Source organism: Neovison vison, chromosome 2, assembly GCF_020171115.1.
Source record: "Neovison vison isolate M4711 chromosome 2, ASM_NN_V1, whole genome shotgun sequence".
In the NCBI taxonomy this organism is placed as follows: Eukaryota; Metazoa; Chordata; class Mammalia; order Carnivora; family Mustelidae; genus Neogale; species Neogale vison.
This window is the reverse complement of record NC_058092.1, coordinates 186374154-186390564: the sequence shown is the minus strand read 5'-3', so window position 1 is coordinate 186390564 and position 16411 is coordinate 186374154. Positions and strand designations below refer to the sequence as shown.

Here is a 16411-nt window from a genome sequence, read left to right as displayed (position 1 = left end):
ATAACTGTACTGAAAAATACAGTAAAGGGGTTCAACTGCAGGATAGGTGCAGCAAAAGAAAGGATTAGTGAACCTGAAGACATGGTAGTGGAACCTAATCAGTTGGTGTAACAAAGGAGAAAAGAAAGAGTGAAGATAGCTTAAGAAACTTATGGAACAACATTAGTGGACCAACATCCACATTATAGGAGGCCTAGAAATAGAAAGGAGAAAGGGGCAAAAATCTTATTTAAACAGTAATGTCTGAAAATTTCCCTGAGCTGGGGAAGAAAACAGACATCTAGATCCAGGAGCTCAGCTCTAAATAAGATGAATCCAAGGAGACCCACACCAGGACACATTAGAATTAAGTGTCAAAAGTCAAAGGCAAGGAGAGAATCTTAAAAGCAACAAGAGAAAAACAACCTGTTAGGTATAAGGGAACCTCCATAAGACTGTAAGCAGACTTTTCAGCAGAAACTTTGCAAGTTGGAAAAAAAGACACCATTTACGGAAAGTCTTAAAGCAGAAAACTGCTAACCAAGAATACTCTACCCAACAAAGCTGTCCAGAACTGATGGAGAGAGAGATAGAGTTTTCCAAGACAAGCAAACATTAACAGAGTTCATCACCACTGGAGTAGCTTATGAAATGTTAAAGGGAGTTCTTTAAGCTGAAATAAAAGAACACTAATTAGGAACAGGAAAACATAAGGAAGTACAGACAATGAACGTATTTTTGAAGCATTTTTGTGCTACTGTTTTCTCCCCAACAAGGCAGTCACTTCAGTTGAAGAACCTTGTCTTCTGCTTTTACTTTTGGTTCTTTGCAATGCTGCTGAGTGTAGAGCAGGTGTTGGTCAGCTGCCTGTTTCTATATAGCCTGTGAGCTGAGAAAGGTTTTTACTTTTTTAATTCATTTTTAAAAGAAGAGTATTTTGTGACACCTGAAAATTATATAGAATCCAAATTTTGGTGTTCATAAAAGAGTTTTATTGAAGTACATCCAAACTCATTGATTATGACAGCTTTCATGCAATAGCAGAGTTAAATAGTTACAACAGAGACTATGTGTGGCCCACAAAGCCCAAGATACTTTCTATTGGACCTTATATGGAAAAAAAAAATTATGACCCCTTCCAGGACACATACGTATTGTTCTCTTCTTTGGTTTCTGACACAGAGCTCCTAAAGCCCTTGTAGTTAGGATGCCGGGAGCTACCCAGAATCTGTCTTCTCATATGGATGGCTGAGTTGTAAGAAGTTAAACCAACCTCAAAAGTTCATTCCAGGGGTGCCGTAAGGTGGCTCAGTCAGTTAAGTGTCTGCTTTTGGCTCGGGTCATAATCTTGGTGTCCTGGGATTGAGCTCCATGTCTGGCTGCCTGCTCAGTGGGGCGTCTGCTTCTCCCTGTCTGCCTGCCTCTCCTCCCTCCCACCCCGGGTTGTGTACTCTCTCTCTCAAATAAATGGATGAAATCTTTTTTTTTTTTTTAAACTCCATTCCACTTCCCTCCCCTTACCTTATCTTTCCTTCCCTCTTTTATATTCTATCCCTGAGATAGAACCAATTTATTTTTTTTTAGTGACACTGATTATATTCATTCCCCAGCATTGACTTTGGGCTTAGCCATGTGATTTCCTCTGACCAGTGATATACATTATGTTCAAGCAAAATCTCTTAAGAGTCAGTTTGTGGTTTGCTGTGTTCTCTTTTACTTCCTCCATGTTCTACAGAGAGGTTGCTATTAGCCTGGATCCCAGATTCAGTATTCTGTGGAGTAAAGCTGCACCCCATGAGTGATAGATATGTTGCATAAACAATATATAAGCCTTCCTTATTGTAAGCCACTGAGATTTTAAGGTTATTACCGCAACATAACCTAGCTTATTCTGGCTGCTACATTTCCCCTGTTTTTTAATATGTTAAATATATATTTATATATGCATGTTTGTATATTTGTTGATCCAGATAGCTGTTGTTCTCCTGTTTTCACTGCTGTATAATTGTGTTTATCATTTGCATAAATATGTTAGTATTTATCCATGTCCATGTAGATGAAACTTGTTTGCAATTTTATTAGTCATCTATTGCTTTGTAACAATTACCACTTAAAGGGCATGAGCCCTTATCTAGTTTATGCATCTGCAGGTCATGTGAGGTATACTCTGTTGACCTCAGCAGGCCTTGCTCGGTAGATAGGCTCAGGTTTGGCTAATCCAGGCAAGGGCAGTTCTGCTTCATGGTTTTGTCAGGAGATTTGTCAAGCTGCTCTATTATGTTTCTTATCTTTTTTTAGACCACTGCGCTACCCAGAATGTATTCTTCTTAAATTAAAGGGAGAGGTACAGGAAAGCAAGCCAACCTCAGAAGTTCATTCTGAGGACCTGTGATATCATAATGCTAATATTCTGTTGACCAACACAAGTCATGTGGCTGAGCCCAAACTCAAGGGATTTTCCATGGTGGTCAAGGAAAAGAGGGTGAATATTTGAAAACTATAATATGCCAGTGTTTTTACTATCACAGACTGTACTGCAGTAAACCTTCTTCCATTATTGCCCTGGTGCATATTTACAAGAAGTTATTTTCAACATATCTAGAAGTAGGCTTGCTGGCCTGTGGACCATTCCTCTTCAGATTTGCTAAGCATTGCCAGCCTGGTTTCCAGAATAGATATAAGAATTTACGTATTCTCCAAAAATGTTTGTGCTTTCTCTTCTGCATTCCTGTTAACACTTGGTATTGTCAGACTTAATTTTTTAGCAAACGATCATGATTGGAATGAATTATTGTATCTTTGTGGCTTTACTTTGCATTTCACTAGCAACTAATGAGGTTTATCATCTCTGAATGTTTATTGGCTACTCCTATTGCCATTTCTACAAATTCTCTGTCTTGTCTGCTCACTTCTCTATTTGTTTTTGTTTGTTTGTTTGTTTTTTGTTTTTTTGGGTGGGAGGAATTAACAAAAGTCCTTTATGGATTCTCTGCTGAAAGCTTCATATATATATTGCAGATACCTTCTCCTAGTCGATGGCCTATCTTTTTATTTTGTTTATGGTAATTTTTAGTATACAGAAATGGCCAATATTTTCAGTTGTAGCTATCACTTCCTTGATGGTTTATACTCTCTCTTTTTAACTACTTTATTGAGATGTAATTAACATAGAATATATAGTGCATATTGAAGTGTTTGATGAGTTTTGACATACTAGTCACATGTATCTACTAGTGAAGCCATCCATCATCAGCACAATCAATATAATGAACATACTCATCACCCCCAAAGTTTCTTCACACCCATTTGTAATTCTTCCTTTCTGTTTTTTTCCTATCTCCTAGGTCCCAGGCAGCTAGTGATATGCTTAGTATCTTCTGTTTCCTCTGATTATCTGTCTACTTTCTCTGACAGTTATTGAGGGAAGGGTGTTGATCAACACCTTGTGGGTTTGTCTAACATCCTTTTAATCCTATCAGTTTTTGCCTCAAATATTTTGAAACCCGTATTAGGTGTATATATGTTCAAAATGTATTGTTCTGTCTTCTTCATGAATTGACCCTCTTATCATTATGTAACTGACCTTTATGCTAATTTTTTTGCTGTGAAGTCTACCTAGTCTCATATTTATGTAGCCACTCTTCTTTTATTTTTTAAAGATTTTATTTATTTATTTGACAGAGATCACAAATAGGCAGAGAGGCAGGCAGAGAGGAGGAAGCAGGCTCCCTGCTGTGCAGAGAGCCCAATGTGGGGCTTGATCCCAGGACCCTGGGATCATGACCTGAGCCGAATGCAGAGGCTTTAACCCACTGAGCTACCCAGGCACCCCAACACTCTTTATTTTGATTCATTTTTCATGTTATATCTTTTTCCATCCTACCATATTTATTTTGTTGGTTTTTATATATGTTTGTTTGTTTTGGGTGGGGAGGGCCAGAGGGAGAGACTGATTGATTGATTGATTGATTGGTTGATTTAGGGTGGAGAGAGAGAGAGAGAGAGAGAAGCTTAAGCAGGCTCCATACCCAGTGCAAGCCCAATACAGGGTTCAGTCTCATAACCCAGAGATCCTGATGTGAGCTGAAAATCAGGAGTTGGATGCCTAACCGACTGAGCCACTCGGGTATCCCTTCATCCTATTACTTTTAATCTATCTAAATAAATATAGCAGTATCTTTAAAATGGGTTTTAATTGGGTCTTATTTTTTAATCCAATATGATAGTTTCTACCTTTTAACTAATGTGTTTAGAGGATTTGTATTAAATGCAATTTTTGATATGCTTAAATTTAGGTCTAACATTTTATTATTTGTTTTCTCTTTTTTTAATGATCTTTTACCCCTTGCCATCTTTTCAGATTATTCAAAAAAAAATTATTCAAAGACTTGTTAATGGTTTTTGACTGTATTTCTTTGTATATCTTAAATTTGGTGGTTGCTATGGAGATTATAACAATATTATATTCTATAGATTATACTTAATTAACTTTTCACAGTTTACTTAGAATTTATATTTTACAGCTTCAAGTAGAATATAGATGTCTTGGGGTGCCTGGATGGCTCAGTGGGTTAAAGCCTCTGCCTTCGCCTCAGGTCATAATCTCAGGGTCCTCGGATCGAGCCCCACATCGGGCTCTCTGCTCAGCGGGGAGCCTGCCTTCTGTTCCTCTCTCTCTCTGCCTCTCTGCCTGCTTGTGACTCCTGTCTGTCAAATAAATAAATAAAATCTTTAAAAAAAAAAAAAAGAATGTAGATGTCTTACCCTTATATAGGTTCTTCCCCAATTTATGGTATAGTGTCATATGTATAATAACTACATACATTAAAAATGCCACCAGACATTGTTTTCATTTCAAGTTCCATTTCAGCTGTCATACATAAAGAGCTTAAGAGGAGAAAATAGTCTGCTACGCGTATCTAAATCTTAACTGTTTCTGTTATTGTTTATTTCTTAAATTCCAAATTTCCCTATGGTTTCATTTCCATTCCCCCTGGAAGGATAGAATGTGTTTTAGAGCAGGTCTACTGGTGGTAAATTCTTGGTTTACCTTCATAGGAGAACCTTTTTATTTTGTCCTTGCTCTTCAAGAATATATTTTTTTAAAGATTTTATTTATTTATTTGACAGAGATCACAAGCAGGCAGAAAGGCAGGCAGAGAGAGGAGGAAGCAGGCTCCCTAATGAGCAGAGAGCCCGATGCGGGGCTCGATCCCAGGACCCTGAGATTATGACCCAAGCCGAAGGCAGCGGCTTAATCCACTGAGCCACCCAGGCGCCCCAAGAGTATTTTGACTAAAGAATTCTGAGGTGAAATTCTTTCAGCACTTTAAACTGGCTGTTAACAGAGATTTTTTTCCTTTGCCTTTGGTTTTAGCAGTTTGATTTTTTTTTTTAATGTACATTGTTTTGGGTTTAGTAGGCGTCTTTAATCTGTAATGAAATTGCTCAAAACAAAGTTGAGAAGAGATGGTGTCTAAGGAGGAAATTCTAAAACATACGTATATTTAGGGGACAGACAGAACAGCTACCAAAGCAATTTAAGAAGGAGTTAATAAGAATGAATGAAGATGATTAGAAGAAATAAATGTAGGTGTGATCTTGGGCAAGTTATTTAATATCTTTAAATCTTAATATTCTCATTTGTAAAATTGATATAATAGCAACTAATTTTGTAGGGTTATGAAAATTAAATGATAATGGGAAGTATGATACCTATAAAAATGCTCAATAAATGGTAACTTATTACAGTGATTATTAAGATGGAAGATAAAACCAAGTGAATACAGTACAATATGTCACATCTGATTAATTAGAGCTATGCCTTTCTTTTTCTGTCCTACATTAGCTTGTATTACTGAAAAACATAATCATTTAAATAAATTTTTAGGATAATTTTAGGTATTAAAAATGAATCTCTAAATTTTTGAGAAATAGCTGAGACTTCTTAACTATAATTATTGAGAGTTTCTGATCTAATTTATGGAGCTTGAAATTATCTATTTGATTCAGTTTCACTTTTGTCTTTTGACAAAAGAGTTGCTATCTTCTTTAAAACAAGTCTTTTACCATCAACAGATGAATGGATAAAGATGTGGTACACACACACACTCACAATGGAATACTACTCAGGGGCATCTGGGTGGCTCAGGTCACTTTTGTTCCCAGGGTCCTGGGATCAGGCCTCACACTGGGCTCTCTGCTCTGCGGGAGCCTGCCCTTTCCCTCTTCCTATCCCTCTCCCTCTTCCTCTCCCTGCTGCTGCTACCCCAGCTTGTTCTTGTTCTCTCTCTCTCCCTCTCTCTGTCAAATAAATAAATAAAATCTTTTTAAAAAATGGAATACTAAGCCATCAAAAAAATGAAATTTTATCATTTGCAGTGACATGGATGGTCAAACTAGAGGGTATTATGTACGCAAAATAAGTCAATCAGAGAAAGACAATTACCATATGATCCCACTAGTACATGGAATTTAAGAAACAAAACAGGATCATAGGGGAAGAGAGGAAAAGTTAAAACAAGATGAAATCAGAGACAAACCACGAGGCTCTTAATCATAGGGAAAAAACAGAGTTGCTGCTTTCTGCATCGGGCTTTCTGCTCGGCAGGGAGCCTGTTTCCCTCTCTCTCTCTCTCTGCCTGCCTCTCTGTCTACTTGTGATCTCTCTCTGTCAAATAAATAAAATCTTTTAAAAAAAAAGTATTAATCTCTTGGCCCACTTTATGTATTTGCTTATAAACGGCAGGAATTCTCAGTGTGTGCCAAGCTGTACTTACATGGTATACCAAACCTTACATGGATACCAAAAATGGGAATGTACATGGTATAATATTTTCCAAACTATAACAAAGAGCATTCAGCGAAAACACAAATCTGTTCCATCTTTGCCATCCTCCGATTCTATGTCACATAAGCAATCACTTTTTAAGTTTTAAGTTAACTTTTTAGTTCTTTTAAGCGTTACTCTAGTAATTTGAAATGCAGCTGTTGAATTAAAATGTGCAAAAATTGTAAAATGCACACCAGATTTTGAAAACTTAGTATGAAAAAGGTAAAATGTCTCAATAATTTTTATATTGATTACATGTTGGAATGATGCAATTTTGAATGTATTTTGTTAAAGTAAATATATTAAAATTGATTTTCCTGGTTTCTTTTGATTATTTTAAGAATAATTAAGATTGGTGGGCGCTTGGGTAGCTCAGTGGGTTAAGTCACTGCCTTTGGCTCAAGTCATGATCTCAGGGTTCTGGGATCGAGGCCTGCTCTCTGCTCAGTAGGGAGCCTGCTTCTCCCTTTCTCTCTGCCTGCCTCTCTACCTACTTGTGACCTCTCTCTGTCAAATAAATAAAGAAAATCTTTTTAAAAAAAGAATAGTTAAGATTGTTAACTGTTAAAAAATTTTAAATTGTACGTGTGGCTCACATTTGTTGCTCACATTATATTTCTTTTGGACAGTGCCACTCTAATTATTAGTAAGCATCATTTCCCTTAGTTGATGTACCAAGTTTACTCATGAGATACCTGATTCTAGTCTAATTCTCATTCTTTTATAGAGGACCAAGGTTTTTTCTGGAAAGTGTTAGGATTTTCTTATTTTGGGTATTCTGAAATTCTGTAAGCATATACTGGATTGTACATAGTTTTTGTTTATTTTGCTTATTAGAAGACTTGGTAAGCCCTAGTAAGCCCTAGCTTGTGTTACTCTTTTTTTTTTTTTAAGATTTTATTTATTTATTTGACAGAGAGAGAGATCACAAGTAGGCAGAGAGGCAGGCAAAGAGAGGGGGAAGCAGACTCCCCGCTGAGCAGAGAGCCCAATGTGGGACTTGATCCCAGGACTCTGGGATCATGACCTGAGCCGAAGGCAGAGGCTTAACCCACTGCGCCACTTAGGCATTCTAGCTTGTGTTACTCTTCAGCTCTGAGAAATTTTCTACTAATATTTTTGGATTAATTCCTCCATGTTCTTTTTTTTTTTTTTTTAATTTCCTTCTGGTTTCTGAATGAGAAAAGGTTTTGTATGATATTAGACCTATAGTATTTAAAATCTCTGTTTTTCTATAATTCTCTTTTACATTTTCTATTTTCCATTCTGTGGTCTGATTGGCCATGGTCCTGGGAGGAAACCTTATCCTAACCTTTTGACAGTTTTGAAAAAAAAAAAATGGGATGAGATGGGGCACCTGGTGGACTCAGTCAGAGGAGCATGTGACTCTTGATCTAGGGTTGTGAATTCGAGCCCCACGTTGGGTGCAGAGATTACTTAAATAAATAAAACTTAAAAAAAAATAAAACCTAAACTAAACACAACCTTAGTGTCTACATCTCTCTCTTGTTCTCTGTTCTTTTGTCATAGAAGTGTATTCTGCCTTTATGGCAGTGCTCTCTTCTTGAATATATGTGGGGTTTCAAGTTAGATTTGTGGGGTGCTTTGTTTTTTTTTTTTTTAATTTGTTTCCTGATATACTTCTTTGTTTTACAGTCAGTGGTTTATTTTGTTCAGGGCAGGCTTCTAGAAGTGAAACACATTTTAAGATTTTATTTATTTATTTGACAGAGAGAGATCACAAGTAGGTAGAGTAGCAGGCAGAGAAAGGGGGGAAGCAGGCTCCCCAATGAGCAGAGACCCCGATGCGGGGCTCCATCCCAGGTGCCTGGGATCATGACCTGAGCCAAAGGCAGAGGCCTAACCCACTGAGCCACCTAGGTGCCCCGAAACACATTTTAGATAAGGAAAATATCTAACCAAATGTGTAGAAGCAGAAATGCGGAAAGCTTCCTCTGGGAACTGTGATAATCTGATCATTGTAATACTGTGGACATAAGATAAGGGCCTAAACTAGCATGAATACAATGAGGACCAAAAGAAAAGAACTGGGTAATTATGGAAGAAACGCAAGTGTAATTATGAACTGATTTCTCCATTCTAAAAACTCCCACAGCACTGCTTCATTGAACTAGTTATATGTTCCCTTGTAGTGTTAATTATTATATGCGTATGTCTTTCTAACTAAATTGTGACTCCTCAGGGCAGGGATTATATCTGACTCATTAACTTATAAGTATTTATTGATCAAGCGCTATGCCAAGGGCTGGGAGAAAGCAGTAGTCAAAGACAAATAATCCCTACCCTCAAGGATAGTTAATTACTTGTATCTTTCACAGTGCTTAGAATTAGATACTAAGTATTCCCAGAGAAAATATTTGTTACTTAACCTTACTTTAAAAGGTAATATTAAGGCGGTCTATTTGTATCTGTTTAGGTATATTGCAAAATTTGATATTAAACTGTTCTCATTTTAAATCGATACCAAAAAAAATTATTATGCATTCAGATTAAACTAATATTTTTCACCTTATTTAAAGGTGATATAACATATTGATATAATGAAAACAACCCACCCGTAAGAGTCCAACGTTCTAGTCATGAATTTTTATCCTCTTTATCTTCTCAGAGCCTCACTTTCTCATATGTAAAATGAAGATTAGATCTTTTAGCACTGGCACTTTGAATCCCAAAGTGGAAAAATTTTTCATTCCCATAGCCTTTGAATATTGTTGTGGCTAAACCATCTAGTCTATTTAATTGAATGATTGGAAATGACAGAGAGCTGTCATTTCATGTTTTATTTGAGTTAGGATCATTGACTAATGGTTTTTTCTCTTTTACAGATTTGGGTCTTGATCAATATACAATAAAACGCTTTGATGGAAAGGTGAGCGAACTATGACACTAATATATATATATCCTGTTGTTTACTAAGAAGATTTTTAAGTTCCTCTAAAATTATTTGTGAGAAATTTCTGAATGCCTGTTTATCTTAATCAAAAGAGCGTGTTTCTTAAGTTGGAAGGCCTATAAGTGCCTTCAGATGCTTCTATAGAAAAAATCAAGCGGAAGGTTTTTCTACATTTTTCCATACAAGGTAACACTCATGGGTACTTGCTGTATATAGTGAGGTCTAATTCAGTATATGTTGACATTTGCATTTTAATTCAATTGCCATCATAAAGTTTAACAAACCCCCCCAGTATTACATTTGCATTTCTTATAAAAATACTTATTTGATCTTCCTCAAACTTTGACACTATATAGCAGTAATCCTCACTAGAAAATTATATAAGTTTTTAGTAGTGCTTTTGTAATAATTATGAAGGCCACCCCAATTTGCACATACATTTACATTATACTTTCAATTCTTATTTTATGCACAAATAAATCACATAATAAATTGTTCTTAAGTATAGAAAATGAAACTTTCAATTTTATTGTCTTAAAGCAGTCAGTTAAACATGTTTTTCCCTTTCAGGCTGAGTTCTACAAAAAGAAAAAGAAAGTGTTGCACAGGGTCAGAAAGAAAAGTAAAAGGTCAATTTTAAAGAGGAGGAAGAAAGCACATCAGAAAGAAGAGAGAGCCCAGGATGGCTCTACAAAGCTTAAAGAGAAGGAAATCAGAAGGAAAATCATGCAGTGGCTGGAAAAGGCAGGATCTCAAAAGAGGGTCTAAATGGGTGGAGGTCAGGGTTAGTAGAAACTGATCTTGCAGGAATATGTCGATCCTGCATCATTACATAAAACTGTATGTACTGGTAAGGTGAAGATACAAATGCTAAGAACTTTTGCACAGGTGGAAAGAATGAGTGGCCATCTTAAGAGTTGAGAGATCTCAGTCAAGGCTTCCACCCTAACAATTTCCTTTCCCATTCATATGGCCCATTGTCTCCAGCTGGGTATCCTCTTTTTAAACTCACATATTCTAAAAGAAAAAATGTTCAAAAACTAGAATTTTAGTTCTAAAATTGAACTAGAATATTAGGAGACAGGTTCAGAGCTGGCTCTGCTTTGGGGGAGCCACATCTTTGATTCTTGGTGTCCCTGCCTCATGTATAATCAAGTACCATATCCATGTGAAGGTTTACACCAGGCACTGACGTCAGGGTCTGATTTCAGAATCTCTGGCAAATCAGGCCCCTGTTTTTATCTGTCTGTGTGTCACTCAGAGTCCAGCATATGTCTGCCTTACAGGAGGGCACCAATAAGCATTTGACAACTTGGAAAAATCAACTAATCAATCACATAGTCTTGGGAGATATGACTCATTAAGTCAGCAATATGTTCTAGCAAGATCAGTCTAACAAATGACAGTTTTTGGTGACTGGAGGAATTCGGAGTGGTATGAGATTTTTGTCTTCCATCATATGTATATGTATATAAACCTAAAAACACGGAAAGAAGTTGAATACGTGTAAGTTGAACAGCAAATTTACATGTTACAGGGGAATTTCCATTCCTAGAGGTCTCCCAAATGTAAAATCCCTGGTGGTCACTCATGTTTCATAAATGTCAATTAAATTTTTCATTTCAGCCTGTAACTGTACACTTGAGGCTAAAAATCTGCAGCTTTGGGCATGACCACTGAGCTCTGCTTTTGTTTCAGTCATATTCAATTTATGAGCTCTATATTTCCTCCCATTAGTGTCCTGTGCATTTTTCTGATTTCCACTTTTTTCCATTTATTTTTATAAAATAACAGAAGTAAACTGCATTAAAGCATTATAAACATTTGAGTGCCCACCTTGCTGTAGAGACCAAAACGGCAGTACTTTTTTGGAAGGCAGACTTTGTGACAGATTGTAGTGCAGATGTTTGGGCTCTGAAGTATAAAATTTTGAAATGGGAGTAGGAAAACAGGATTTAGGGATCTCAGCGTATAATGTTTGAAAGTATGACTTGTATGAAATTCAGGCAAATGAAAGTTGACTTTATGGTACCAGGGGAACAGGTTCTGCAAGAGAGTAGAGGAATGGCAGACTCACATAGGAGTAGTATAGAACTGAGCCGGCTTCTCCCCTAGCAGAGAGCGCATGGATTTTCCTTTCATCCATGTTATGATATGCATATTTAATCCCTTTGCCAGGTACTTCATTTAAATACTGTATTAATTTCCATCAAATAGATCCTGAAGGTTATGTTTCTTAAGTAGGGTTTTTAAACCGAGTTCATCTCTAGTTTACGTCTTTATAAATAGGCTTTTATTTCTTATGAAGTTTAAGAGAATAGTTTCTCTGCTATTTTTAAACCTTGTATAATGAGGGATACAACATTCATTTAGGGTTGAATCAGTTTAGAAGTTTTTCCAGGGATTTTTGCCCTCTATCTGTGATATTTGTGATAAGGATCAGTGCTTATTCAGCTGTTGATCTTAATATTTTCCTTTAGATCTTCATATCTCTCATTCTCTCAGTCAGAATATCTTAATTCTTAAGTAGCAGCTTCCAGAGTATATAAATCCTAAGACAGTTTCCTCTTGAAAAAACAGATTTGTGTAGTAATTTTAATAAATTTTATGCAGAATGCCCAGAAATTTAGTTCAAAGCTAATACCCTAGAAGAATTTCCTTTTAAGCTTGCTTTGATTTTTAAATGGGTCATTTTCTCTCTTTTTTTTAACTTGAAAGATCAACTAGTTATGAACTACTTAAAGATTTACTCCCGGCTTCTTATCACCTCCCATTGTTTTAACTTTTAACATACCATTTAATAAAGTGCATCATTTGACCAGTAACTAACACTGCCTTATTTTATTATCTTTTAATTGAATTGCAGTTTAACCTTGTTGTCATTGAAAGTAAGAACAAATGTAGCAATAGTATCATTTTGCAGTTTTCTCATTTGTGTTTGAATTTCATATAACCTCTAAATGCAAAGTAGAAGGCCCAACTGATACTGAGAAATAATTGGACAGTTATTTCTTGTTTCAGTGCTTCTCATCTTTTCTCTTCTTTTGTTTGACTAGAAAATGGCCTTAAGTAAAATGAAACATTCCTCTTTCAGCTGATGGTGAAACTGGATTTGATGAAGCAGCTTTTGAATTCGGGAGAGGATCTTTTTTCAGAGCCCATCACTACCTATGTTAATGCACACTAATTCTTTACTCTCAGTAGCAGTTTCCTTTGTAGAAAAGTCATAAAATATGTTATTATTGGCACTTGCATCATTTGTGCATTTCAAAACTATCTACTAACACAGGCCTTGTTTAAAGAGGCAATAGCGTCCCTTCATTTTAAGAAAATGCTTTGTAGATTGGTGATACTTTAAAAGACATTCAGACTAGGTTTTGAAAGTTCAAAAACCTCAAAGCTTGAAAGTTCAGATTTTCTATTAAAGGTTATTTGACTATCACTATAGAGTACTAGCAGTATTATACAGATGGTAATAGAAAATACAGTCTGGCTTTTGTTTTAGTGTCATATATCATAGATCTTTTTTAAAAAAAATCACCCTCCCCTTGTAATGTGTGTGCATTCTATGATTTGTTAATACGGTTACTTCATGAAGTTTAGGTTATTTCTTTAATGAAAACAGTATTTTTTTCTGGGTTTAATTTTTTAATCACATAACTGGTCTATAAAATAAAGCATCATTTGTAAGTGGAGCCTTTATAATACATAATGATCAAATATTTCTTTCATTTAATGATTTAGTTGCATTTTTTATTGGTGTGGCTTATCTCAAGTTGTTATACCCTTTATTTTCCTGTTTTTCTTAGCCCTCCCTTTTTTCCCTTAGCATATCAAAGATAGAAATTGTTTTGGATTTTCTGTTCCTGTTGTATGTAATAGACAACACTCTCTGGACCAGACACCACCATTTTTTTTTTTTTTAAAGTTACAGCAGAAAACTACATAGTCTAGGTAAAATTGTTTCTTAAGCAACTAATTCCAGAGTTCTGACTTCTCTCCTCTAAAAACTTTATAAAGCTCATACTCTTTGTCAAGTAACAATGAATTGCCCATTGAAACTAAATTGTTGACTGTTAACATTTTACCATGTATTTCTTTTTCAGAGATAGATTTTGTAATGCTTCCTTCTCTATCAAATTCCCTTTTCCCTCAGCCACTCCCTGAACATGTCAGAAAGCTTGCCTCTAGTCTGCATTTTTCGTTACTCGTATTTACAGTACCTTTAGAAGCTCTCCAGTGTGGAAGAAAGAGTTAATGTGTGTTTCATTCCTCTCTCTTTTATGATATCTACAAGAATATTTGTATACATGGAACAGACAAAAGGTTTTGATATCAAACTAAAATGACGTTATTTTTTAAAAATGACATTGTCCACATTCAGGTGAAAGAGATGAAATTATGGTCAAAGCCTAGAAAGGGAAGTACTGATTACAGTGTTTATAACAGAAAAAGTTACCAGCAGAAAAAAAAAAAAGGATGGGAGCCATAGTTAAACATCAAAGTTTTAATATGACCAAATGCTTTACTTGCTTACCAGGTAAAAGTTCTTTAAAAAATATTGATAAATGAACTTTAAAATGATATTCCCCTAAGGGGAATGTGAGCGTGAGCGTATTTTTCCTTATAACATAATACTCTTAATGTTTTACTTAAGTTGTTTATTTACTTCATATCATAGATAAGATCTTAGTATAGAATAAGGGCAAATATATTACTTCTTGACATGCATAGTAATGCGAAATGTATTGTAGATCAAGGAAATGTAAATTAGGAAAGGGAAGGGACTGAAATTTCCTTAGGACAAGAGGTTGATGAATCTTCACATTTATTTGAACTGTTCTAATTCTGCTCACATTTATATACCAGATTATGATGTTATGAGTTCTGCATTGTACCCTAGGCACATCTTCTTTTCTCACTTTCAGTTTCCAAAGATGAAACTAGTTAAGTCTAAATTCTTGTCGAATTCATGTATTTGTTCATGTTTTTCTATTAATAAATACAAATATATAGACAGAACTGTATTTTTTTTCACCATGTTTCTGTTTTTATTTGCACTACCAATTCCATCTTCACAATAGAGTATATCACCTCTGTTGTCTTTCTTTTATAGTAGGGAAATTCTTGTTTTAAAAAAAGTATAGCAGATTCTAAGAGAATGCATAGGTTTCCCCCACTGTCTAAAAGTAGAGCATTTCTATAGATGCTTTCATTAAGCTGAAACAGCATAAAGCAAAGGAACTATTACCATTTTCATAAAAGTAAAAATCTTCTTTGGATTTTTCTCAGCTAGCAAAAACACATATCGGCATAGGTCTTTCATAAAAGAGAAGTGGTATAAAGCAACTTTCATATAGCAGAGAACCTGTAATTCCTGGGAGCTTGACGTTCTCCATGTGAATTTCATATTCATGTATTTATTTTAAAGCTAAAGATTTAGCCCATTTTAAAAACCACATTAACATATTCACTCATTGGTTGTCAGTTGTTTATTTTTACAATTTAAAGTAAACTATCTAAATGAAAAATACTTGACTCTATTTGCCCCGTCAGGAATTATTACTAATAATAACTATGAAGAAGAATAGTTGAAGCTTTCTGAGGGTTTATCACCTGCTACACTCTTTTTTGTTTGTTTGTTTTGGCTCCATGTGCAATGTGGGGCTTGAACTCATGACCCCCAAGATCAAGATTCTCATGTTCTATACTGAGTCAGCCAGGCACTCCTACACATTGTTTTAAGTGCTTACATATAACTCATTTAACCCACACAGCCACTCTTTCAGATAGCTTACTACTTTTATCATTATTTTACAAATAAGAAACTACATAATTAAGTAACTTGAATTTTTTTGTGTAAGCTAGTAGGTAGTAGAGGTATGATTCCAAATTTGTAGTCTGGCTTCAGAGTTCACTGTCTTAAGTACTATAATAGCTTATTCGTGTATCTAAGCAATTTGTCTATATGATCTATTTGTAAATAGGAATTTCTCTTGTTGAGTAGTCATTTTAATACCTTAGTGCTATTTGTGCAAAAGAAAACTCCTTGGTATTTCACTTTCTTTTTGATAAGCATGTTGAAGTTAATTTTTTCTGCTTTAGTGAAGTACAACTAGAAACCCCTATTAACCTGAGAAACCACATAGTATTTTAAAGAAAGAAAATATAAGGAATATATAAAATTTAATACTTAAATTTAAGAATCAGAATTTCAACTTCATTTTTATTTGCTCCATTATTTTCTTTTACACCACAAATACCACAGGGCATTTTGAAAAATGCTTGTCTTTCCTTTTTATTGAAACAGTCTCTTAAAGTGCGCACTGTCATCTATATTTGAAAAATCGGATCCTGGCTCATTGTCATCAAGATATTAGAGAAAGTAATGTTCCTGTTACAAACTATACTTTCAAATATTGATTGGTTATATGTTGGATGTAGCATCATTGGAATAGGGCCACTTATTGTAGTGAGTCTTTAAACAAGCAAAAGTTTAGAATGTAATTGCATTACCAAGGAACTCAACATTTCTGTTTCAGCATTTCAAGAAATCCTTGGACACCTGTTGCAGTTTTCTGTTTTCCTTTTAGTCTGTTTGTTCATCTTTCTTCTTTCTCATCCGTAGTTCTCTAAATTATTTTTAAACCATCTTCTCAATTTTTTCTCTTACAAATTAGTAAATA

The 16411-nt window shown here is 35.2% G+C and overlaps 1 protein-coding gene across 3 annotated transcripts in view; it reads left to right on the top strand.

The window, feature by feature from the left end:
• The window catches only part of MICU1 (mitochondrial calcium uptake 1), a 237576-nt gene that overhangs the window by 92122 nt on the left and 129043 nt on the right, over nucleotides 1–16411 (top strand). For all 3 annotated transcript variants that reach the window (XM_044239745.1, XM_044239744.1, XM_044239746.1), the window contains exon 5: nucleotides 9658–9701. In XM_044239745.1, coding sequence (XP_044095680.1) covers nucleotides 9658–9701 — 44 coding nt within the window. The remainder of the gene's footprint in view (nucleotides 1–9657; nucleotides 9702–16411) is intronic.